This window comes from Cuculus canorus, chromosome 8 (assembly GCF_017976375.1).
Source record: "Cuculus canorus isolate bCucCan1 chromosome 8, bCucCan1.pri, whole genome shotgun sequence".
Classification (NCBI taxonomy): Eukaryota; Metazoa; Chordata; class Aves; order Cuculiformes; family Cuculidae; genus Cuculus; species Cuculus canorus.
In genome coordinates, this window is record NC_071408.1 from 27,210,017 (window position 1) to 27,234,760 (window position 24,744).

The window sequence follows — 24,744 nt, forward strand, 5'->3', positions numbered from 1 at the left end:
CAACATCAGCCAGCCTCCAGTCTAGTGGAACTTCTCCAGTCAGCCAGGACCGCTGGAAGATGATGGAAAGGAGTTTGGAAAGGACATCCGCCGGCTCCTTTAATACTCTTGGGTGGATCCCATCCGGCTCCATAGACTGTGGGTGTCTGTGGAAAATCTGTGTTAACCCCTAGGGCAATTTCTTACCATGTGTAAGAATAAAGCTTGTCCGATACATTGACTGGCACATGGGGGCATTGTACAAGTCATTTCCCATTTGTGTGTGGGAACGTGTCCGAAAGGTGAAGGAGCTTTGGGAACAACAGATGCTTTTTTTCCAGTGTATTTTAGGTAGTCAGTGATGATTTGGACTTCTTGTATTTCCTGTGGTAGCATGAAGCAGTGTTTACATCTTTCTTTTGTCACAATACAACAGGTAGGACTCAGTTCTTGAAATCCGAGCCATCTAGTTTTGCTGGGATAAGACATCTCTGGAATATAAGACATTTCACACATTCAGTTCTTTTTCCCTGGTATTTCATGCTGTTTTGAATTTAGATCATTAGGTCTGTGGGACAAGGACAGTCTTTGTCAGATGATGCCACAGTGTGTGACACAATGAGGCCTCTAAGCATAAATAGTGGTGACTTCGAATTTCAAGGCTTTATGCTATTTCCATTGAAACTGGTGACATCTTCAGATTTGTCCGTGGTGGGGTTTTACTTTGTATTAACCAAAGCCAGCAGAGTGAAATCCTGCTCTGAACTCCTGCAGTTGCCCCCAGGTCCCCCTAGAACAAGTCAACTGACTTAGCAAATATGACCAGCTGGTTCTTTTTTTTCTGTAGAGATCACGCTCTGCCTTCACTGTTTTATGAAGCTGTTTCTTTTCTGTGACGCTTCCATGACAAATACATAATTACAGTAGCTACTCAACGTTTCTTAAGACCTGGTGGTAACATCTGGCTTACTAATGGCAGGTAGCTGCCTCATTCTCTTCATTACACACGAACTGCTCACTCGGTCACTTGAGACAGAGAGTCAATTGCAGGTAATGTGCTTAACTGACAAATCTGGGGAATGTGACTTTTGCCACGAGGAATAACTTGGGCTTTCAGGCTTCTGGCATTGGTGGGTTTTTGCAACTTGTTTTTTTTCTCTGAGGAAGGGGAGGACAGTGGATACCCAGAGATCTTTCCATGTTTGGCAGCAACATGCCAAGACTTTTGAAAGACTCTGTGGAATATTTTTGCCTCAAAAGTACTGACATGTACATAATTGTTTGGGTTTAAGGATTCTTTTTAATACTTTGATTTTTAGTCTGGAGAGAAGCTACAGTAAGGTTTTGCCTCTCTGCAATTCCATGCCAGGACTGGAGAAGCTCAGATGCCTTGTTTAAGTTGTGCGTGTTTAAAACTAACAGCAGGGACTGAAGTGAACAGTGAAGCTCTTGTACAGTGCCAGGAAGTACTGACACAGTGTGCTTCCTCAATATTACAATATTTACATTGTGTTAATATTTTAACAGCGGGGTTTGATGGCAGGCAGAACACCTTTTTTTCATTGTTTGTAGCTTAGTGAAGCGGTTACATTATTTTCCAAATTTTATTTTGACATGCAAAAGCAAAAAGGATGTTGCCCAGCAGTAAAAATTGCAGATCCTACGAGTGGCTGTAGCTCACCCTTTTGCAGAGGAAAATTATGATTACTTCCAGGTTATGGGATTATATGAAACCTAACATGGTTATGGATGTGGGATCTGTTGCTCCAAATTGGATAAAAGCCCAGCGTCACTCCAGGTTAGCTGCAAGGTGTGGTTAAAATGGCAAGAACAAGCTCTGCCCGCATGAATACAGATGGCGTATTGCTGCACCTGTAAGAGTGAATTGCATTCCTCCACTTTGTTCAGATTAATCTATGCATTGTATGCAAAATTGAAAATCACTAGCAATTAATGTGAAAACAGGAAAAAAAAGAACGTGGAACGGCTCAATCTTTGTTTTGTCAAAGTATTTGAATCTTGCTTTAAGATTAGGGACAACTTTGTAATACAACACTTCAGAAAAAGGCTGAATTTAATGTTCAGCTCCATAATGGAGGCATGATATCAAGGTTTTATCATTAGCTCAGCATTGTCTTGCTTTGTGGTACTGAACAGATCCCTTAATTTTTCTGTGCACTTGCTGCTCTTTTGGTGGGATTGTTTGGAGAAAAATCACTATTCATTTGGCAGCAGTGACATTCTGCTATGGGAGATGTTAGGAAAGCTCAAAATGCTCTTTGGAAGTCTGTAAGTCAGTTTGTAGCCCTTTAATACATTTTTATGAACTGTTTTTAAAGGGACTGACTAGTAGATTCTCCTGCCTGAAGTTTTATTGCACTATAGAAAACCAAACAAATTCTTGAGTTTTAAAAGCAAAGATCACCGTGCCTTTGAATAGAAGTTAGAGGAAATGGTCTGTTTAGTAGAACCCCCTCAAATACGTACAAGCAGACAAATATAAAAAATATCACACCCCTAATGTTGTTTGAACTTAGTGGAAATTTATTTTTCAGGGAGTTAAACTGCTCTCTCTTTCCTCTCCTAAGAGAGAAAAGATGCATTTTGGCAGTTAAAATCCCCATCTCCATTTCTCTTTCACGCACTAGTTCAACACGGGGTCCTAGTGAAATTGCCTCTTCCAGGGCACAACAGTCCTCCCTTGTCCGAATCTACTGAGGTTAAATGCTTGGGGTTCCACGGTGACTTGGGGAACAGCTGAAGAAGGTCTTGCCCCTAGCAGTTTGTTATTTCCCACAGCTGGAATTTACTCCTTCCCTCCACACTTGTGCATCACCAGGGCAGGCTGATCATCCGAGTGCTCCCTGCTCAGCTGCAGGAGAGATTCAGCCTGCGTGGGCTGAGCAGTGTGTGCTGGCAGCTTCTGCCCTGGCTGCAAGGAGGAGCAGTCAGAGCTCTGTCCTGGGACAGACACCTTCATCCCTGCATCCACCGTCGATACTCAGCAGTGATGACTTCTTGGTCTGTTCCTGCTAGACTCACAAGAGGTCATGGACCATACCTTGCTATCAACCACATTTATTCTGTCTGAACAGGGACTGTGACCTCAGTGTGAGCAAGAAGCAGCTTGTTTGGGCTGAATTTTTGGCTGGTCCCTGGAGTTCTTCTCTGCCAGAGACCTTTGGTTCTTCCCCAAGCTCCTTTCTGCACTGGTGAAGCTGGAGTTGCTGAGGTTGGTCGTGGCTGGGCAGTTGTACTGAGTCCACCAGACTGTATCGCATCTTTGCACAGAGCCGGTGTGAGGGGGAAGGTTGGTTAAAAATTTGATCTCCTGGTACTCAGGCAAGAGCTTTTCGTTCCTAAACATTTCCTTTTTCAGACTAAAGCTGACTTGAGGATCTCATAGGTGCTGTGCTCTGTGGTGTGGGGAAGACCGGTGAGCGCAGGCTGTGTGTTGCAGGAGCTGCTCTGCCAGCACAGGGATAGTTGAAGGTGAACACCTGCACCACAAGATGAACTGCACAATATTGCTTTTCTTAAAGCAATCATTACACGAGCTGAGCCAGCAGGCGAGACAGGAGCAGAGGCTGGAGCTGGCTGGGGGCACAGCTCCACCCCACAGCTGGCGGGCCTCACACCCCTGGGGCCCTGGGGTGGCAGCCAGCACAGTAGCCAGTCCCTTTTTTGGCACTCTCCTGAGTGCTGAGTTGGAATCCTGCCGCACTGCTGCATTCAGGGCAGATGGAAGAAGAGAGTCCTTATTCCCTGTGAACTTCACGTGGAGCTGAGGGCAGGATCTAAGCCTGTGCTTTGTAAGCCCGGCGTGTTGCACAGGCGTGCACTGATATTTCTTTACTGTGTGCTGACGGTTTACTTGCTAACAATCCCAGCAAAGCTGCTAGCAGAAGGAATGTGATCAAAGTGAAATTGCATGGTGGTTTGTGTTCTGTTTTCCCAGAATATTTCTGGGTCCTGGTGAAACAAGACCCCTGATTTGGGGGAGGGAGAGAAGGAAGATAGATATAAAGCAACCCCTTCCCCTGTAAAGTTTTAACATGAAAAATTCAAACTTGCTTTGGAAATGTAGGTGTTGAAGATGCACGCGTCTCTGTATATCCTGTGTATAAGCTTAAAATGTGTAATTAATATGCATTTATAATATATATATGTGCATGAATGGTATTGTACCTGCATTCAACCTTCCTGAAAGGAGGTTGTAGAGAGGTGGGTGCTGGCCTCTTCTCACAAGTGAGAGGTGATAGAACAAGGGGGGAATGGCCTCAAGCTGCACCAGGGGAGCTTCAGACTGGATATCAGGGAAAAATTTTTCACAGGGCACTGGAACAGCTGCCAAGGAAGGTGGTGGAGTCACCATCCCTGGACAGGTTTAAAAGATGGGTAGGCGAGGTGCTCAGTGACATGATTTAGTGACAGAAAGGAATGGTTGGACTCAATGATCCAAGAGGTCCTTTCCAACCTGGTGATTCTATGATTCTAGGTGACAGCATTTGTTACATGTGTAAGGATTTCGCTCTGCTCACGGCTGCAACCTGTAAGCACATGGAAGCTGCCATTTTCAACTCTCATTGAGGTAGACCAGAAAATCCAAAGCCAGGTCAAGGCTACATAAAAGAAAGCAGTATGTGGCCCTACTTATTCAGTTATCACCCAAAATTGCTTTTGTCAAGGTTTGTCAGTGCAGAGCTTGTTACAAATATGCTAATCAAACCTTTGGTACAGGTTGAGTACACAAAAAGCTACATTTAAAGATTCTAACTTTGCATAGTTAAGCACTTGGCAATTAGGAGGTGCCACAGTGCAGCCCTTTGCTTTGTACATGCCACATGTTATGGCACAGTTGCATGCCTCAATATGTTTTTTTTTCCATCTGTGACCATTGTTTCAGTCGCTGCCCGAGTAGCTCATTGAAGGAGATACTGTTCAATATTGTGTATAACTCATGTGCTTATAGTTTCCTTTTGGATTCTTGGTGCTAATCATTGATACTGTAATGCTTTGCGTACATTTCATTAACTGTCTTACTGAATTACACTTCGTTAACAGCATCTCCATTAGTGAAGTAGCGGTCTTTCTGCACTCTGAAAGGGAAGAATTAAGGCACATAAGAGCTGAAGTTTGAAGCATCTTTGACTTTAGTCTGCCATTTTTCAGTCCTTAATATTATACAGAGGGCTCTTGATGTTGAAAGACTCTTTTCCATTGATGATGACTGTCATAGGGTGTGATCAAATCAAAAGCACACTATCAGCAGAAACTTGAGAAATCAGATGTATGTTCTGCATTCAGCAGCATCTGTAAACTCCTCTAACAGATAGGATTTTAAAAAAAAAATTAAAAATTAGTTCTTCAGGAATCATATGTTTGCTTTAACTATTAGAAGTTCTTTTCTCTCACAGCCCTCTGCCTTGTACACTTAACACACATGTTCTAACAAATGAGGCAGGCTTTCTTCTGCCTCATTGCACAACCTTGATTCATCCCCAGGGCACAGTCCATCTTTACATGGGGTGAAGAAGAGATTGAGATTGGGGAGAGAGGAAAAGTAGGTGAGTGTGGTTTTAAGGATTGTGTCATAATGTGTACGCACAAGGTCTTAATTAATGTTGTCTAAGCATCGTAGTTATAGCATTTCTTAATTTCAGTGCCCAAAGTATTACCCTGATGTTCATTTAAAAGTCTATTTATATTTATACTTATAAATGTGAGACTTTTAGAATTAATCAGTGAGACTACCGTGATTCTTGCTAATGGAGAAGCTGTTATCAACATAGATTTATCACCTTTCAGGTCAGCCACCAGAAGGAGATGGGATGCTCTAAACTTCAAAGAATATCCAGCTCAGCTTTTGTAACCCTGACCTGGAACGTAGTCTGTTAGTCTGTGGAGTAGTGGACAAGCAGTTCAGTTACCTTGCAGAGAGAGAGAGAGAGAGAATGGAGCATGCCCAATGTAGAAGGACTCAAAAAATTCAGCTGCAGAACAAGTCTCTTCCAAGCATGTGCAAACATTGTTTCTTCAGACTCAGTTTGACGTAGTATGGGCACTTTTTGTGTTTACAAATGTAATGCCCTGACGAAAAGACAACCTTGTGCCAAATTGCAAGCATGGAAGTGCAAGAGCTTTTCAGTGGAGTTGAAATATCTTTAACATGGACCAAACAAAATATTTCTTCCATAATTTTGATCTTGGAAATAGCTGAGACATTTTTGATGAAGCTATCCAAAAAAAAAAAATCAGCTTGAGGCAAGCAGCTGGCATGGGTAATTTCAGCCAGAACAGTTAAACTTTGGCAAAGTTTGCTAGCAGATGAAGACAGAAACTTACAATAGGAAATGCTGGGCAGTTTATCTATAGGCACCCCAACCGCACCATCCCTGAAAGCTGGTCATCTTACTCTTCATGAAGGCAGGTACCACTGTGTGTTTGCTCAGATGTTTTGGCTTCTCTGTTATGTGCCAGAGCAGCAACTGGATTTTCTGACCTAAAGAGATCTTTGGACTTTGTTTCAAAAGACTATGTCCATCTGCCTAAAACAAAGTTGATAGCTTACATCTCCCTCTTATTCATTAGAACATTTCACATATTTTTATGGTTTCCTTCCCCCTTTCTACCACCTCTTCCTCCTAAAAGCAAGGTAAATTTGTATTGTGCTTAGTAATGTGTTTTGCAAATCTCCATTTTATCCTGAATCTCATCCTTCTGAATTGCTGGATATATAAAAAGCCACCGATTCCCTCGTACAGTCACCTGGGAAGTGGGCAGCTCTGTTTGTGGCCAGAAGGAATGATGTGTGGTACTGGAAAAGCAAGAATGATAAACAGCAGCACTGTGGTTGCTTTGAAAGGTCTGAGTAAGCTTTCGCATTGCCCTGTCCTGGGAATGCTGAGTGCTAACTTCTTGCTTGCCACCAGGAAAATCCACTTTCCCTGGGGAACCCTCCTCTTAGTGCACCCCATGAGAGGCTGAGCCAGAGCTGAGGAAACGGATCAGCTCTCCTGCAGCAATTCTAGCCCTGGAGAGCTGCCTGCCAGAATCCATTGGTGGAGAAACTCTCCTCTAAACTGAGCAAATTTGCAGTAAGCTTTATAGCCAAAAGTCAGTCTGATTTGTTTGCAAAGTTAAACGCTGGGGTGGTTTTTTTCTGAACTGCTGAAATAAATAAGAGCAAATTGTGTGAGGTCATAGTGCTCTGCCTTTCCAAAGTGCTTCAGCTGCAATCCCAGAGCAAAGCTTCTCTACTCGGCTCCCCTGTGCTGTGTCCAGGAAGCCTCCACAGGGCCAGCACCAGGAGGGGGAGGGAGGTTTGCTGTCTTGATGCTGTCTTCTGAGATGTGTGCCCATGAGAATTGCTGCAGTGGAGCCACCCTTCTCCTCAGTATAAGACAAGGGGCAGTATGAGATCTTTGAAAACGGAAGGTGTGAGTGACTGGCTCTGAAGCTCCTGCCTGGATGACTGTGTGCTGCGCTGTACACAAAGGCCCCTGCAGGTTTATATTAAGGTGCTGCCCAGACTAAACCAGTGCATTTTTTTCTTTTTCCCCTCTAAATGCCTTTTTATCATTCAGGCTGTCACCTGTGTTTCCTGGCAAGGGCTGCTGGCTGGGGGAGGTCTGGCAGAGCTGAACACCCAGCTTTGGTGGTCTTTGTGTGGCTGCCTGAAAGATGGCTTAAAACAGAACCTGCTCTGTGAATACCTGCAAGTTAACATGTGTCAGCCTTGTGGCTGGAAGGTTTCTCCTTTGCTGTAAAGAGAGATTTTATAATGAATACTTTCCTTGTGATTAAAATGGGTAAATAAACAAATAGCTCCTACAGGAAGTATACTGTGTGAGGACAGGGCAAATAGATTGTAGCTTTGCAAACAACAAAAAGAAAAAGGGGGGTGAGGGAATAAGACTAAACCCAAGCTCCTTCTCAGTGCATTTAATCTATTACAATGTGAAATGGCAATTTGTCTTTACTATTTCCTTTCCTTGTCAAACATATCCAGCTGTTGGAGCTTGCTCTGCTCCCCACTAGAAATGCCAAGACTTAAAGTTTGTTGGTGTCCTCCTCCTCCACAACATCATTACCGTTACCATCTTTCGATGGTACCAATCAAGCTCACTCCTGAGACCTCAGGGGGGAAAAAACCCTAAAGATCCAAACCAGATTTAAACAAATTGTGCTTTTCAGCAGATCACTTCTGTAATGAATGCAGTTACTTTTCCTGGGAGCAGACTACCCGGAGGAGGCATATCTTTCGATGTGCTGAATTGGAGCTGATTGACTTCAGGAATAGCTGCACATCTGTCTGTAAGACCACGACAGGCCATAGTGGCTGTGTACCTGTGACCCTCAAAGCATGCTTGGTTGCAGCACAGCATTCTGTGCCTGCAAGCTGCTCCTCATGCAAATTTTTCTAGAGTAAATGTTAAAATTTGTTAGTTTTGTCATCTGGGATTTACAGCATCAGATAACAACCCTTTGGATTCCCTATGAAAAGTGAATGTAAAGAGGACATGAAAAAAAATCATTCAAATGTCAGTGGACATGTTATAGAATCGTAGAAAGATTTAGGTTGGGGGGGACACCTCTAGCAGTCTCTAGTCCAACCTCCTGCTCGAGGAAGTCTAACTTTTATGTTGCCTACAGGTTTTTTTTTGCAGTTGAGTGTTGAAAATCTCCAAGAATGGAGTCTGGGCCTTGTCCCAGGACAGTACTACTCACTGAGAAGTTGTTTTCTCTGTGTCCCAACTGGAATTTCCCTTGTTGCAGCTTGCATCTGCAGCCTTTTGCCCTTTACTATGAACCTCTTGGAAAAGTCTGTCTGTCTTCTATGTTGCTTCACTTTTGGTACTGGAAAACTGTAATTAGATCCCCCCTGCAGCCTTCTCTTCTCCAGGCTGAACAAACCCAGCTCCCCCAGCTTCTCGTCCTGCGTCATGTGCTCCTGAGCCCCCTTGGTGGCCTCAGCTGGGCTTGCTCTGATCTGATAATAAACATTTAAAACTGTTAACTATTTTTTCCACTGTTTCATGCAGTTGCAGTTTTCTTTGGTAGCCTTCAGTCAAACTCAGTTTTGTCTTCATGAGATGTGGATTTTGAACCAAGGAGGAATGGTGCTTCTTCTATCCATCTAGATGCACTTTTTTCTTTTTATTTTTTTTCCCTTAAATCATTGCCACAAGGATAGTATCACCCTAAGCATTCTTTCATCAGTGCAGTATGTTTTCTTCCACATAGCACTACTTGCATAGGATAATATAGTTGTTTGGGTTGGAAGGGACCTTAAAGCCTGTTCAATTCCAAACCCACCTTCCACTGGATCAGGCTGCTCCAAGCCCCATCCAACCTGGCCTTGAACACCTGCAGGAATGGGGCAGCCACGACTTCCCTGGGCAGCCTGGGTCAGTGCCTCCCCACCCTCACATGATAAAATGTCTTCCTAGTACTTGATCTAAATCTCCCCTCTTTCAGCTTAAAAACATTACCCCTCATCCTATCACCACTCTCCCTACTTGTAAGATAATACTTGAGGTGAAATTCTCATCTACCTTGCAGGACATCTCCCCACGAGAATACTATTTTCTTATGTGTTATCATGGTAGATTTCTCTTGCATTGTAAAACAGAGTTCTCTTGTATTTTCTATTCAGATGATCTGATTGTATGACTTTCAAGAGCTTCAAGACAATGTTTTCCATTCTTCCCTTCTCTGGTTTGCTTCTAAATCTCTTCCACACCACCTCAGTCACTGACTGATCCTTTTGAAATGCTGAGTCCCCTTCTACTCATGAGTTGAATTTTTGGAAAACAGAGAAAATGGTGATTGTTTCCCTACTATTCCACTCCTCATAGTTTTTGTATTCTAGGTATTAGTTCAAGGTAAAATTTCCTTGTACCTTAGACAGTCAAATGAAACATGAACAATAATAATGATGTCTATAATGCTGTTGCTGATTTTATTATAGCATAGAATTATTGTGATGGGAGACTTTTAACTTCTCACATATAGAAGGGAGAATAAATGCTACTGATCAAGATGGGGCACACATGCCTTAAAGAGATCTTCATTAAGTCAGTGAATCATCTATCAGTCAAGGACAATATTCCAAGTTCCGTTTTGAATGTGATAAGTTACACATTCTAGCTACAGTAGGAGGTAAGGGCTGATCTTAGAACACAGTCTTGAATTAAAGGGGAGCAACTACAAATTTCTTCACTTAAAATAAAGTGAAAAAAAAAAAAAAAAGGAAGTATACCATTTTAATCAGCCACAGGACAGTCTGTGGGAAGTGGCGAGTGCTGCCTAGTTAAGTTACCAGTTTTGAAGAAGTCAAAGACATGAATGGGGAGGAGTGATATTTTCCTTAAATGAAAGATGCAGAGGTGAACTGGGCATTTTACACCAAACTGGAAAGAATATTGTGAACAGAAGTAAGCTCATGAAGAAGAGGAGATTGGATTCATTGGCCAAAAAGCTTCATCCTAAAGTTCTTCAGGAAAGGATAAAGTGACCAAAACAGAAAAAAAATTAGTCTGCTCACAGGACAGAAGATCATGTTGCAAATGTCATGGAAAAAAGAACAGAAGAGATGTCCTACAGGGAAGGGTGGATTAAAGATTAGGAATCAATAGTGAGGATAGGAATTCATTAAAGTAGAACAATTGCTGGGGAGAAAGATGTAGGTATGGAACTTGTACAGGTGGAAGCAGGACTGAATTACGCACCAGAGCTTCCAGTTTATCTCCTAGGCTGCTGAAAGAATGGGTATGTTGTTAAGTCAAAACTGAGAATGGGTCTATTTGTTTGGACACCACTGAACAGTATCTGTATGGAGAAAGACAGCAAAGCGATGTGGACCTTTAGGGTGCCTTTGACGCAGCCGCAGAGGAGCAAGGTAAAAGAGCTTCCCCATGGGAAGCTACAGCCACGTCGACATTTTTTGACGCTTACATGTTTTATACAGACAAGTCTGAAGCATTTAAATCTCTCCAAATATATACTTAGGCACCCTTGGTTTACATAGTTCATCACTTTTATGGATACACGTCAACTTTATCAAATGTATCGTATGCTTGTGTTTGCTTAGGCATATCATTAGAATGCCTTTGCTCACTGCACTTTTCAGACGAGGAGCCTCAGTTCAAAGGCATTTAGAGAAAAATTGGTAACTCAGACACAGATGGCTGCAAAGGCGGAGGTGGGAGAGAATGGGAAAAGATGAGTTCTGGCAAGGAATCATGTTTGGTGCAGGTGCGCTTGTTTTAGAAGAATGGGATGCTGTCTGGGAATGAATGAGATCCATTCCTCAGCAGCATGTACAACCTGCCAAACAGCCTGGGTGGCCTCCGACGGCCTCAGAGACTTCTGGTCAGAGAGAAGTTCTAAAAATGTCTAAACTCGCTGGCATTCCGTGCAAAAACTGTATTAGTCAGGAGCTGTGGGGTGTTCCTGACTGCTTGGCAAGTGGGCAGAATTAAGGTTACTTAGATGACCCGAGCTGAGTGCGCGCACGCTGTCGAAGGACTTGAGTATATAATTGAGGAGTTTTAATTTCTGTGGTCAATTTTTCAGAAAGCTGCCTTGTTTCCCAAAGGGGTTTTTGGCAGAAGTGGAAGTTAGATCCCTGCTCCTTTAAGTGCATCCAGACTTGGTGGAACTTGAGAACAGCTTTTTATGTGGTCTGCATCCATACCATCCCTTCCATACTTTGATCTGGATCCGCTCTGCATTCTGGTGTCTGTCACTGCCACTTGCGTGTCGTCTTCTGCTTTGCCTCCATCATTCAGAATGCAGGGGGATTTTGGTGGGGATTCTGCAGTTTTGGGAAGTCATTCATAAACTTGAGCCTGCAAAGCTGTGCAGTGGCTTTTGACATATCATCACACACACTCTTACGAGTGTTGGGAGTGAGTTGCTGTCAGACCTAAAAGTTTTGGTTAGAAAATAGTATGGAAAGACAAATGAAGCACAAGTGCAGTCATGTGGAATTGCCTTTTAGTAAAACATTTCTCAAAGTTTCCTTGCCTTCTCCACAGGCTTTTAGCTCCACACATAATAAAAGACACTGATAAATACAAGTAATTAGTACAAAACTGGTGTGTGTGTGTGAGAAATATACTTACCCTTCTTGTGATAGTGATTGTGACAGTGGAACAGGACAAATAGAACGTAGCAAGAAATAACATCAGTTTGATGTTGTGATGGGTGTTGTAGGTTATTGAATTAAGCACAAGTAATTGCCTGGTAATTTATTGGCTTGCCTGATTGCTTTGCAATTTTCCTTTGTTACAGTTAGTCCTAGGTACACCAAACAAAGGTAAAAAGATTATTGCAAGATAGAAAGGCAGAATTAGCCTCCTGCAGGGCTGTGGCACACCCGATAAATTTATCATTTGATACTTTTTCCTTTTGTCTGTGTCCTTGTCGGCTTTCTCCACATTCTTAGCATGTCTCAGAAATTCCAGCATTTTCAGCAGTGAATCGGTGAGAAGAAGGGGAAAACGCCTGTAATTGCTTTTTCCATTGTGCTTGTTAAAACCACATTGTGGGAAATGGACCCAAACACTGTCTTTTAAGTGGTGTTGAGTCTGAGGCAGGTGGTATTAACTCAGGACTGCATTAACTCTTTTCAAATCTCTTTCCTGTTTCCTTGAGGAAACATGCCTGGTGTATATACGTGGCAAGGGCTGTTTGCCTGCCTCTTGCATTGACATTTTAATTTGGTCCATGATATAAATATCATTTCCCTAATCCCCCTTGCCCTGACCCTGTTTTGTCTTTTCTTCAAAGTGAGTTGACTTTTTTTTTCCCTTTGAGGAGGGGGGAGGAGATGGGAATGGTGGCTGGCTGCTCTAGTTTGGAGCATTAAATACTTGGGGGGAAAAAAATCTCAGAGTAACTGTTGTTTCTTTCTATGTATTCACATGGAAATTTTTAATCTCCATCAAAGGATCAGGAGAAAATAACGTTGAGATTCAACAAGAGAGCTCCCAGCTTACATGGAATTTTTAAATGTTATTTGGCTTTATCCTTTAAGCAATGAGAACCATGAACTATGTACCTACAGGGTTCAGAATTAACTTTTCTCTTTCTTCCAACACACCCTCTTTTTTTTTTTTTCTTTCTCCCTCCCTTTTTCTTACATCTTTATTGTTCTGCATAAACATGCAACTTCTTTTTGGCCAAAACTATAAGTGCCTTAGGATTTGTTTAGTTGTATTTATGTATACATTTCTAACGTTAATTATGAGCACCAGTCTGAAATACAGCCTCATGCTCTCCTTTTGATGTGAGCTGAAGAATCTCTGTTGAAGGCCACATAGCTGAGATCAGAACCCAACCCCTGTAAGTGTGCAGAGTCAAACAAGAGCTAACATTAGCCTGTTAAAAAAAAAAAGGCAAAAGTAAGTATAAAAGGGCTAATAATCTGCTTGTTTGTAGCGAGGAATCACAAATATTATCTGCACCTGTAGATGTAGCTGACTGTGCTAATAGTTATAGCAAGGGAGACCCCCTGCAAGCAGCCCATGGGGAGTAACAGCAGATTTCACAGGTGGGTGCTGACAGCAATGGTAGATTTCATGCTTCAACACAGATTAATAAAACGGGGAGGATATTAAAATGCTAATGCTCATTAATACCGTTTTATGGTGTTTTAACATTAAACATGGAAAATGAAAATGAATGACAGCCGGTAAATGGAACTGACAGTTGTGTTCAGGGTGTCTGTAGCAATGAGAACTGGCTGCAGAAAATAAAAGCTGTGGATGCTCCCATTCCTGCTGTCGGTCAAGCCAAACAGCACTTCCTGGTACTTAGACTTTTGCAATGTCACCTAAACTTAGACTTAAATGGACTCTTATATTTTTATAAAATTTTTGATGATGTTTTTTCTTTGCCAGCCTTGGTCAGAACCATTATTTTCTGTGTCATATGAAAGACAGAGTCTCCAGCAATGCGTATTTCTAAGAGCAGAAGTCACAGCCCATTGAACCATAATTGTGAAATACATATATTTTTTTAAGTCTAGGTGGTCAACATTTGTGTTTTTCCCCAAAGCTCTTCTAGTGTTTCAATTGGCTCCATTGTTCTTCATTTCTTACTAAAGTTTCAATAAGCTTCCCTTCATCCCAGAGGCAGTTGCATTTCAGCAACAAGTAAAAGTTGGCCCTCTGTGGGCTGTAATGTAGGTAATGTGATGTAATATAATTCAATGTAATACAATATACATAGATATAAACTTAATTCTGCCATATCACAGACTGTCCTAATTTCATTCGGGATTCAAACTCACTGGAAATGTCTGTCTAGTTGTGTTTAAATATAAAACTTAAAGATTTGTGTATTTTCACCTGATGTCTTCACAAGTAAAAATGTTTAATTTAGCACCACCTGCACCTTTGCAAAAATCCCAGGAACACTGGGAAGAGATTGTGGTGCACAGGGATAAAGGGATTCCAAAGGCGTGGTACTGATTTCTCTCTGGTGGTGACAGTACTTGGTAAAGTTACAGTTGTTTGATCAAGTATCCGGTTTTTTGCCATAACATTTTAGATTTTAAATAAAATTAACCTGGAATATCCTAGTTTTATAAGACCTAGGTCTGAGTCTCCAGTCTGCAGAGCTGACTGCAAATGACTGATGTCTGCTCTGAGCTAGTAGGTACATTTAATGTAGACATTTCCCCGGGATTCCTTTGTTTTTAAAAGTTTTGTCTTCTCTTCAGCTGTTTCTTGCACACTCACCATGAATTCCAACTGCCCTGTTGTCTCCATTCCCCCCACAAATGCAGCGTCTCTTGCCAACATCGCCCTTTGTTGTAACCTTCTGTGTGAATGGCGAATTCCATCCCAGATATAAATCTGATTTTTGTATGCTTAAAATGTGATCAGAATCGACCCCTTTCAAAATTGTTGCCATCTCCCACTGTTCTCACGGGACTGAAGCCACATCAGGTGCTACAGGGATTAATTCCATTCCCCTTTCCTTTACTTGTAGCAGTTTAAGAGCACTCTCAATCTTTGGCTGTTTAATTGAAAAACTACTGCTTTCTGTCGAGGTGAAAACAGAGAGATCACTTGAAAAATCAGTTTGGGAGAATGAAAGATCATGAAAAAGGCTTATCAATTGAGCTGGAATGTATGAAAGCATGTTTATTTTGGCAAATGCTTCTCAAAAGCAAGTTCATTTTTACCCTCTCTACCATCTGGCTTTACCTGTGAGGTGTCAGAGCAAGCGTGGTTACTCTGATTTGGCGTAGAACTAGATTTCTGCCAAAATTGTGTGCACTCTCCTCTCCTGCCCACCTTTCCACTTTCTTTCTATTGGGCATGGTAGATTTTTTCTTAGATTAACCTTGGTGGGTCTTTCATGCTTAGTTGGTGCTAAAGAGAAGAGGAGGCTCTAGGAAGACTTTAGAGCAGCCTTCGAGAACTGACGGGGCTACAGGAAAGCTGGGGAGAGACTTTTTAAGAGGGCCTAGAGTGATATGACGAAGGGGAAAGACTTTAAATTGGAAGGAGGAACATTTATATTAGACATTAGGAAGAAATTCTTCACCCTGAGGGTAGTGGAGCACTGGCCCAGGTTGCCCAGTTGTGGCTGCCCCATCCCTGGACGTGTTCAAGGCCAGGTTGGATGGGGCTTTGAGCAGCCTGATCCAGTGAGAGGTGTCCCTACCCATCGCGGGGAGTGGAACTTGATGGGCTTTATGGTCCCTTCCAACCCCCAAACCATTCTATAATTGTAAAGAAAATAACAAGCTTAGAAAATAGGATGATGCTCAGTTTTAAAATCCAAAGAGAATAAAGAAAAAAGGCTTTCTTCAGCATATACATTCTTGTGCTTATTTCTTCTTAATATAGGCATGTGAAGATCAGGATTTGATTGTAAGAATTTTAATGCACTAGACCAGAAACCTATTCGGTTTGTTTTCTCCTGGATCTAGGTTACAGGCTAGTGGGTTCTTCCAAACTCCTGCTATTTTTTTTTCTCTCCTGATGAAAGGTCTTCAGTCCTGTCCCTACTTTGATTTAAATTCCTTTCCTAGTGCCAGCCAGATGTTTGGTTTCCCCTGCTGTTGACAGTCACATAATATTCTCACACTATCACTTCGTATATCCACATTTGCAAGATCTGTCACAAAAAACTCCCAAACTTTTGTCACCAAGTGCCTTACTGCATATTTTTCAATACTTTCCACAGGCAAATTCCTTTAATATCGCATATAAATTCTGCTTAAACAGCAGGCAAAGGCAAACCATTCCTGGTTTTTCTTTCCCAGTAAGAAGCCTATGTTTCTGAGCCACATCTTATGGATGACACAGAGATTTACTCCACCTTTCCTGAAGGAATGTGGCTAGTACTTCAGAGAATTGCAGGAAAGCTTCAGGAAGTTGGCCAAGAAAGAGTAAACCATCAAAAACCAGGCAGAACTTTGTCTTCCCCCCTTTCCTCTGCTTTCATTTCCTACCGTGTTGTGTTGTCCTCTGCATCAGACTATTTAAGGCTGCCAAATACTTGGATATTTTATAGGTAATATATCTTGTAAATGCCATGGCCAGCCTCTGAGGGAAACACAGGATTGTCGGTTTTGGACGGAGCATAAAACCCAAGCAGGAAATCATTGCTGAATGGCACAGCTGCAGGCAAACATTGTAAGCTAGTAAACTGCCCATCTGCACAGCCACACGTGTGTCAGAACGCAGGGCCAGGGCGGCCGTGGCAGAGTGCGCCTGTATGTGGTTAGCAGGGAGAAATTTGGTGATTAAAGAATGAAGTGTTTTGCTTCACTAGTTCCGGAAATACAGCTATCTGAAGGTGTTTATAATCTTATTTTCAAGAGAGACTGAAGACTAGAGCTTTTACTTGTCTGGGATAAATACTAAAAGGACTTCAGATCTGGGATGGGTTAAATCATCCCACTGCAGGATGGAGGATGTGACAAAACCTACAGCTGAGGTCTGAAGGGAAAGTTTGTCAAGGAAAAGGAAAACACTGTATTTGTTTGTAGGGCTGAATTGGCAAACACATCTGAATCTTCCCATGATAGGAATAGTTGGACTGGATGATCCAAGAGGTCTTTTCCAACCTGGGGATTCTATAATTCTGTGATCAGGGTTCAGGACAAAAAGACTGTTTTGGTCCTTAACTCTGCTTCACTATCATTGACCTGAACAGGGGCTTGGGTGAGTTATGAGCTGCGTGCTTTAATTGTTTAAGATCTCCCTTTGCTAAAGGTTTTGCTAGGCTATCACTTTCAGGATAGTCATTCTAGTACTTTCCATTTTTTAATTTAACATACAGTTAGTTCCTAGTTTTGCTGCTTTCCATTCTAAATAACTCCTCTTTCTTTGTGGGTTATCATTTGTTGAGTTCCACTAGCCAAGCTCTCTGTGTTAATTCCCCCAATCCTTCCTCTGAAGTTTAGTACTTCCTCTTACATATGCCAAGTTTGAGTTCATTTTCCGCATGATTTTCCCAAGCACTACTTTAAATAATCCACAATTCAGTAACTAAATGCAGATTGGTAAAATAATGAAACAACAACAATAAAGCCCTTTTGAGACTGCATCTCATGCACTCCAACTGTAAAATCTATTGATTTGGGCCTTTTTTCCAAATACTTTATTGAAAAATAAAATTATCTTCTAATAGTCAAAATTTAATTACCAGGGTTATAATCCTATTTTACAGTAGATTTTGACATTGATATCTTTCTGTTGGGAAGAGATTGTTCTTGATTCATTGTACTATATGAATCAATGCAAGAGGAAGGATAACCTAGTGGTCAGGGTCCTTGTTTAAGCCATAGGTAGCTTGGGTTCAAGCCCCTGCTTTATCACAAACACCTTATGTGATTTCTCTGTCTCCAAGAATTGGGGTGTCAAAACAAATATAAAAGAAGTTGAAATCAGTACACAGGGAACATGGATGTATTGCCAGCTGAAGCCTTTGGAAGTTTTCTGTTCACTGATGTATTTCGGATCAGGGCACCTAAAGAGCATGAAACTCTTCAAACCTAAACTTGTGAAAATGGGCTGATTATTTTTGCTCAAAGGACCAAGTCTTTAAAATATTCTTGATGGTTCATGTGAGCAGGACATCATTAATACCATGCCATAAGTATTTTTATTTGAGCATCTGATATTTCATCTGTCCTTGATCATTTCCATATTTTTATCACAAAGAAAAGGAGCTGCTTTGTTTTTTCCTCTATAGGCACCTTATTCTCTCTTTTACTGTCAAGTGATGCCATTATTAAGCCACCTAAAGTGGTTTTCAGTTGTTGTTACCGTTTTAGTACTGTCTACATTCTAGCTGCACACAAGCATAAATTGCAAGGTGATGCCATATCAAATTATAGGCATCTCTGTTAAAATATAGGGGAATTAGTTAGGAAGATAAAGCTTTTTCTTTATTTTGAATCTTCTTTTTATATTTAAATGCATTAAAGAAGCACATGAGTACAGGACATTGTCTTGGTGCTACATGTCCTGGCATTTTGATTTGTCCTCATGAAAAATGTGCAGAATGTCTGATAATGTCATACAAAGAAAATGAAGGTTTGTAAGTTTTAGCATTCCTGGACTTCATGTGCGTGTCTCCTTCCCCAGGACAATCACATCTCTCCGGAGTGAACTGATTCCACACCTGGTTAGGAAACAGTTCTCTTCTCCTACACCACCGCAGCAAGGACTAGACAACAAAGAAGAGGACCAAAAGAAGAAGGAGCAAGCATCCCTAGGTCAGTACAAGTATCAAAGATTTGATGAAGGTTTTAAAGCTTGACTGTATTATTGGGTAGAGTACAGAATTAGCCTGAAACACTAGTTTGGGATTTGTTTTTTTTTTCCTTTTATACTTCACAATAGCAAGGATTCAAGTAGATTTCTTTTTCAAACAGTGTTGTGCTTTGAATAGCTATTTTTGTCCTCCCTTATTTTGGTGTAAATCAAAAGCAAATCGTCTAGGTGCTCTGTATTTTTTCTTCTGGAATACGGTATAGGTAAATGCACTTTTGAAAATGTAATTTTAGGAGGGATTTCCTAGAACTGCATAGGACAATAGACTAACCCTTAACCACCCCACACTGGGAAATGGACAGGATTTCAGATCTTGGAATTTATTTTTAGCATTTCTGCTGTCTCCTTGTATGACCTTGGGCAAAATATTGCATCTGTCCCAATCCCTTGATTCCCACCTGCAGAATAAAAATAAGCACTTACTCACTACATGTGATAAAATCTGGTAATGATTGCTCAGTATCCAGCCGTTCAGATGATGTGAGGCAAAGATTTCCCTTCCCCAACAGTAGTTTAATAGTATTCCTCTTCAGAAAGTATTTCATTAAATCCTGTCTAACTTCATGCATGTGTGTGTTCTCCAGACATTTATAGTTTCATAAAGGAAGATAATAGCTTGCTGAAACCTGCTCCAGATAACTCTTGTTGGAATGATCATAGAGGAGATATGAATGAAACTCTCCATGAAGGAAAAGTGCGCTGCTACGTCCATATAATGAAAGAGGGACTGTGCTTCCGAGTGAATACCCTTGGGTTGTATATTGAAGCTAACCGACAGGTGAGGAAAATACAGAACTGCCACCTGGGAACACAGCAGTAGTTTATGGGGCATTTTAGCCTCCAGGAGTGGCTTCCTGTGGTTCAGCTGAGTGTGTGGGAATGGAACCAATGCCATGTTATCTAGACACATCACCCTACTGGTTGCTGGGTACGGACATGAGGCCAGGAAACAGTTCTGTCACTCATCTATTCCATTGCTTTGATTTAGCTAAGAAACTCCTCACCCCACCCACTCTTCTGGCTTTTGGGGATGGGAATACCTGCAGCCAAAGAACCACGAAATGTGGAAAATAAGGCTGGAAGCAGCTTTGATAACTCATCTAATCAATGTCCTTCATGCCCTAAAGGCAAGATCAGTTCTGACTGGACTCTTCCTAACAGATGTTTATCTAAATGATAATGACAGAGGTTAGGAATGATTTGCAGAAGGACTTAAATCACATATACATTCAAAATGCCTAATGTTTTCCATAATGAAAGAATGATTTTATGAACAAGTTTCACTACGGTGGCGCTCCAGGTAAACACAGAGGTGAAGTTGCAGCCTTCACTTCCTGAATACACAGCCTTCTCACAATACTGAGAATTCATTAAAAAAGATCACAGGGGAGGAGTCGAGAAATCCTGTACGGACTAATGAGCTGATGATTAAAAACTTTTAATATGATTTTTTAAATTTTTTTAACTGCACTGGCTGATGTAGTGTACAAGTTCTCACTTCACTCTGCTTGTGATCAACTTCGTTGCTATCAGGAGTGACCAGTTTCCTCTACTTTTGGAAGACTGATAGAGAGTGTGGTAGGGAAAGAATCAAGATTTCTGGTAGTGGGGCTGGGAGAGTGATAAATTATACTGGGAATCCTGGAACTGGTCACTGCCTTGTGTTTGCTTTCATATTGAGTTGATTTTAATAAAATGAATGAATGAATGAATGAATGAATGAATGAATTTATGCATTTATGCAAATTAGAGTTGCAGAGTAAGTTCACACATCAGAGCTCTTCCGCTCTTCCTCCTTGGTGCTTGTAGAGGAGCACAGAAATAAAGTGATATGTTTTGTGGTTAAGGACATGAGGAAGAGTGGAGGGAGGCTGCACTGCTGTCAGAAAGGAAAAGCTTTCCCCGAGAGTATCAGGAATAAGCGTGCCCAAAGGGTTAAGGGAGAACACCGCTTGCTAGGGGAAGTGTGCGTGTACATTTGGCAGCAGGCACTTCAGTAAAAAGTTATTGAGTTGAGCCAGTCAGACTCCGTGTGGGTTTTCTTGTGTTGTTTTTTGGTTTGGTTTTTTTTTCTTTTTTTTTTTTTTTTTTTTTTTTTTTTTACCTAAATATTCTACATTTTGGTCAGTCCAGGAAATGTGTTTGCTCCTGGGTGGTACATAGAATTAGTGTTTTGAAATCACACTGGGGCCTTCAACGTTGGAAAGGATTCTCTTTGAATTTTTAACTTTTCCAGAATGGTAAAATTTCTAAGGAAACTATGCGGAGGTAAAACATAAAATGGAGCTTAATGAGGGGTTGTGAGAAAGGAGTTCCTTTTTTCAGTGCCACTGCATTTTGTTTCTCTTGCTAATCCTCATAAAAGATACACATTTAATTTTATCAGCTCTTTTCTTGCCTGTTTTGTTGGTCTCTAAGGAAGACGTTTGGTGTCTTGTTTGCTCATATCTTGGTCTTCACAGACTAGATTCTGATTCCTTGGCTGCAAAGCCAGGACCTATATCTTTGCTGTCCAAGAGGACAGACTCACAGAGCAGTAGTGGTCCAGTCCAGTAGCCGTGAGAAGGAATGGCATCCTAACCCATTGCCCTTCTGGTGAGGAAACACTTTACTCACATCATTTCACTTCCAGCTGGGTTTCTCGATGCCTGCAGCCTGTGTGTGGGCAGGTGGGTTCAGGAGGGAGTTATCTTCAATAGCAGGAAATAGTTTCTTTGTAAGATGAATTAAATCCAAACACATCTTAAACCTCCTCTTGACCCAGGCACTCCCTCTGACTCCTGCCCCCTGTCTAACCTTCCTTTTCGGAGCAAAATGCTTGAGCTGGTAGCTTTCTTGGGCCGCACTACCATTGACTGATTCTAATAAAAGCTTTGCTCCGACCGGTAAAATCCTTTATTTATTTCACCACACCACCTTTCCACTGAGGAGGGCAAGAGCCTTTCCTTGTTTCTTTCCCTTTCCACAGAGCAGCACTGGATAGCAGGGATCCTTCCAACCTTTGCTGTAGGTACACTTTGGTGTGTGTTCCTCTGTTGGATCCATCTGTTGTGGCTGCCCAGCTATGTGTCGGGTGAGGACAACATCCTTTCACCAAGCCAGCATCGTCCAGGCCGATTGGCCCAGTTAGTGGTGATCTGTTGAGCGGGTGGTTTTCTGTAATGCCTGCACCTTGGACTGAAGGATCACAGCTACTCTTCGTTTTTAAAAGACAAAGAAAATGCAAGTCTAGTGGAAAGAACCATCTTCAAGATGTAAAGATGTGTGTAGAGATGTGGAAATGTCTGCTGGGGACAACAGGCAACCTGAAATGATAGCTCAGAGGTGTGAGCTCATCTGAACTCATCTCACTCATCTGAATGAAGCATCTACTGTGAAAATTCTTATCATATGAAAAGCAGCACTATTTATCCATCCTTGCATGCTGGAAGGGAAATGGGCTGGTCATGTTATGAATACCCAAACAATTTCCTGCAAGTTATCATCTCATTTGAGATCTTGAGATATTTTTTTTTTCTGATCTGATCCCAACTTCTTCAGATCTGTGGGATCTGCTTCTTGAGGTTCACTCCCTAGCCATCAGCTCTTGTTCTCCCAGCTTTCTAAGGAAGTCATTTTACACAATTGTACTCTATGGCAGCTCCTTCATAGCAGCTTTGGAAACTGCTGACAACTCTCACCCAAATTTAACAGAGCAATAGAGATCTCACAGATAAACTTTCCTAAGAGCTCTGTAAAAATAGGTGCCTGGGTAAAGAAAAGAGAGACTTAACACCACTTCCTCTCCTCAGGCGAACCCAGTTACACCATCACTGTGCTGAGACTCCCACTGACCTCCCAGATGGACAGTCAGTGCATGCATCCTGGCTGGCCAAACAGCATGTGGGGAGCTCCACACCAGCTCCAGCACATGCTGCCTCTCACTCAGGTATACCATTTGCCATGACACGGACCTCTTAGCCCTCATGCATCACTTTGTTGCCTTCTGTATCTCCTGTATTTCTTTGACTGCCGTCTCTATTCTGCCAAGATGCATCATACACTGCATCACTGCTGCAAGTAACTCTGTACAGCACCGGGTGCATTGCTGCGAGACTCCCAGCTCCTCTGAAATCCCCATCCATGCTGTCATCGCCTCTTCCGCGGTTTGTGACCTTGGCCCCAGCCTGACGCCAGGAGATGCAGAATGCCTCAGGCTGCTCTTTCACCCAGAAAAGGAGGAATGATGGAGTGATATCCCATCCTTCTACAATGCTGGCTCCCCTTTGTTTTCAGGAGCCAGTTCAGAATTGCTCTCCATGGGTTTGTTCTTGGCTACCTCATGGCTGTGTCTCTCTCTATTACCATCTCTGCTTTGTCTTCTTATCTCACACCTGCCTTCTTTCTGTAAAGAGCCTTTTCTTCTGCAGCTTTCTGCCATCTGGAATAGCCACTTGATCAACTTTAGTTTCTTTCTGCTTAAACATCTGAAATACTTTTTTGTTGCCTGTACCTCAGCGTGATACCTGAATGAGCAGGCTGAGCATAGGCATCTTTTTATGCCAGTTTACTGGTTTATATTCGATAGCACTTGCTTCGCTCTCTTGCATTACTGAACAGTGTAAACCACAATGAGTTGTATTTGATGTATCAGATGCTGGGTATTGCGTTAATGTACAGGATGCCACTGTGTTCACCTGGGGCCAGCCTGCTTGCTGCTTCTGTTCCACTGATTCTCCACAGGTAGGAAGCCGAGTAGGGAGAACACGTGCAGTGCGCTGCTGTGGAAGCGTACCTGTCTCCTTTTCAAAAGGGAAAGATGATAAATCACACATATCTGGTTGTAGATTTAGAGTGCAAGAACCTATGTTTTCCTTTAAGTTAAAATATTTATGGTAGATGCTCTAGTGCAATGGAAACCAAAGCCATCTTCGTGCTGTTTATGAACATGGGGGTAAAGCGTTGTCATATTAACTTGTGATGTGTGTTTTCCCATCCAGGTTCCCAAGTTATTGCTTAATCTGGGTCTGGAAGAACCATTGGTTCATGGGTCTGCACAGATCGCTGACAGAGGCATGGTAAGTGTTCCCGTTCCCTGTCCCTGCTCTTTTGATACAGTCTGCACACTCTTTGCTTCAAGAACTGCTTCATAAAATTCAATCCCACTGTTGGAAATAATGCTGAGTTCTGAAGAGTAGAATCACAATGTAGCTGATACAGCCCTGAGTCTCCTCATAGGCTCGCCCGTGGGTTCCTGCCTTTCATTCTCTGTCTTTAAAAAAGTTTGGTAAAAATTCTATCTGGATCCTAAGTCAGACACTACAATGTCTTCTTCCCTAATGGCAGTGGAGGGGTTTGCTTCCCAAAGGACACTGAACTCAGAAGGGGCCAGAAGTATTTTATGTCTGCTTCTTGCTAAGGCATTTTGGTTGAATAGCAGCTTCAAGCCTCCTTTTCATGGATCTCACTGGGAAAACCTTAATGAAGCCCGCGAGTACCAGCAGGACTGTCCTTGCTGTGCTTACCTTGCTGTATGAGACCTGCAGAGCCAGAGTTGTACTGAGCTAATGGACCTTGGGGAGACTGTCCAACTGTCTGCCTGGGGGATGGGCCCCACATTTCTATTTTTTTCCTCTGCCAAGGATCCCTAAGGGCGGAGCAGGATACACTTAGTTAATAAGTGCTTGAGATGTGCTGACAAATACCTCTGTGTACGGGGAAGACGAATCGGAGAGCTCCGTGTACTTTGGCCAGTTTCCTTTCTTTTCTTCCCTAGGTGGGATCAGACAGCATCATTGGGCCATCAACACAAGTAGGAGAGAAGACATCCATTAAACACTCCGTCATCGGCAGCATGTGTATCATAAAAGACAAAGTTAAGATAACAAACTGCGTCATTATGAATTCTGTTACCATTGAGGAAGGGTATGTCACTTCTTTTTATCTTGGTCCCTTAAATTTGCAGTTTCTTTTT

The 24,744-nt window shown here is 42.1% G+C and overlaps 1 protein-coding gene across 1 annotated transcript in view; it reads left to right on the forward strand.

Moving 5' to 3' along the window:
• Positions 1 to 24,744, forward strand: part of EIF2B3 (eukaryotic translation initiation factor 2B subunit gamma) — a 106,040-nt gene that overhangs the window by 55,571 nt on the left and 25,725 nt on the right. The window contains exons 7-10 of the mRNA XM_054072947.1: positions 18,603 to 18,733; positions 19,376 to 19,569; positions 23,771 to 23,848; positions 24,547 to 24,695. Of these exons, the coding sequence (XP_053928922.1) occupies positions 18,603 to 18,733; positions 19,376 to 19,569; positions 23,771 to 23,848; positions 24,547 to 24,695 (552 nt within the window). The remainder of the gene's footprint in view (positions 1 to 18,602; positions 18,734 to 19,375; positions 19,570 to 23,770; positions 23,849 to 24,546; positions 24,696 to 24,744) is intronic.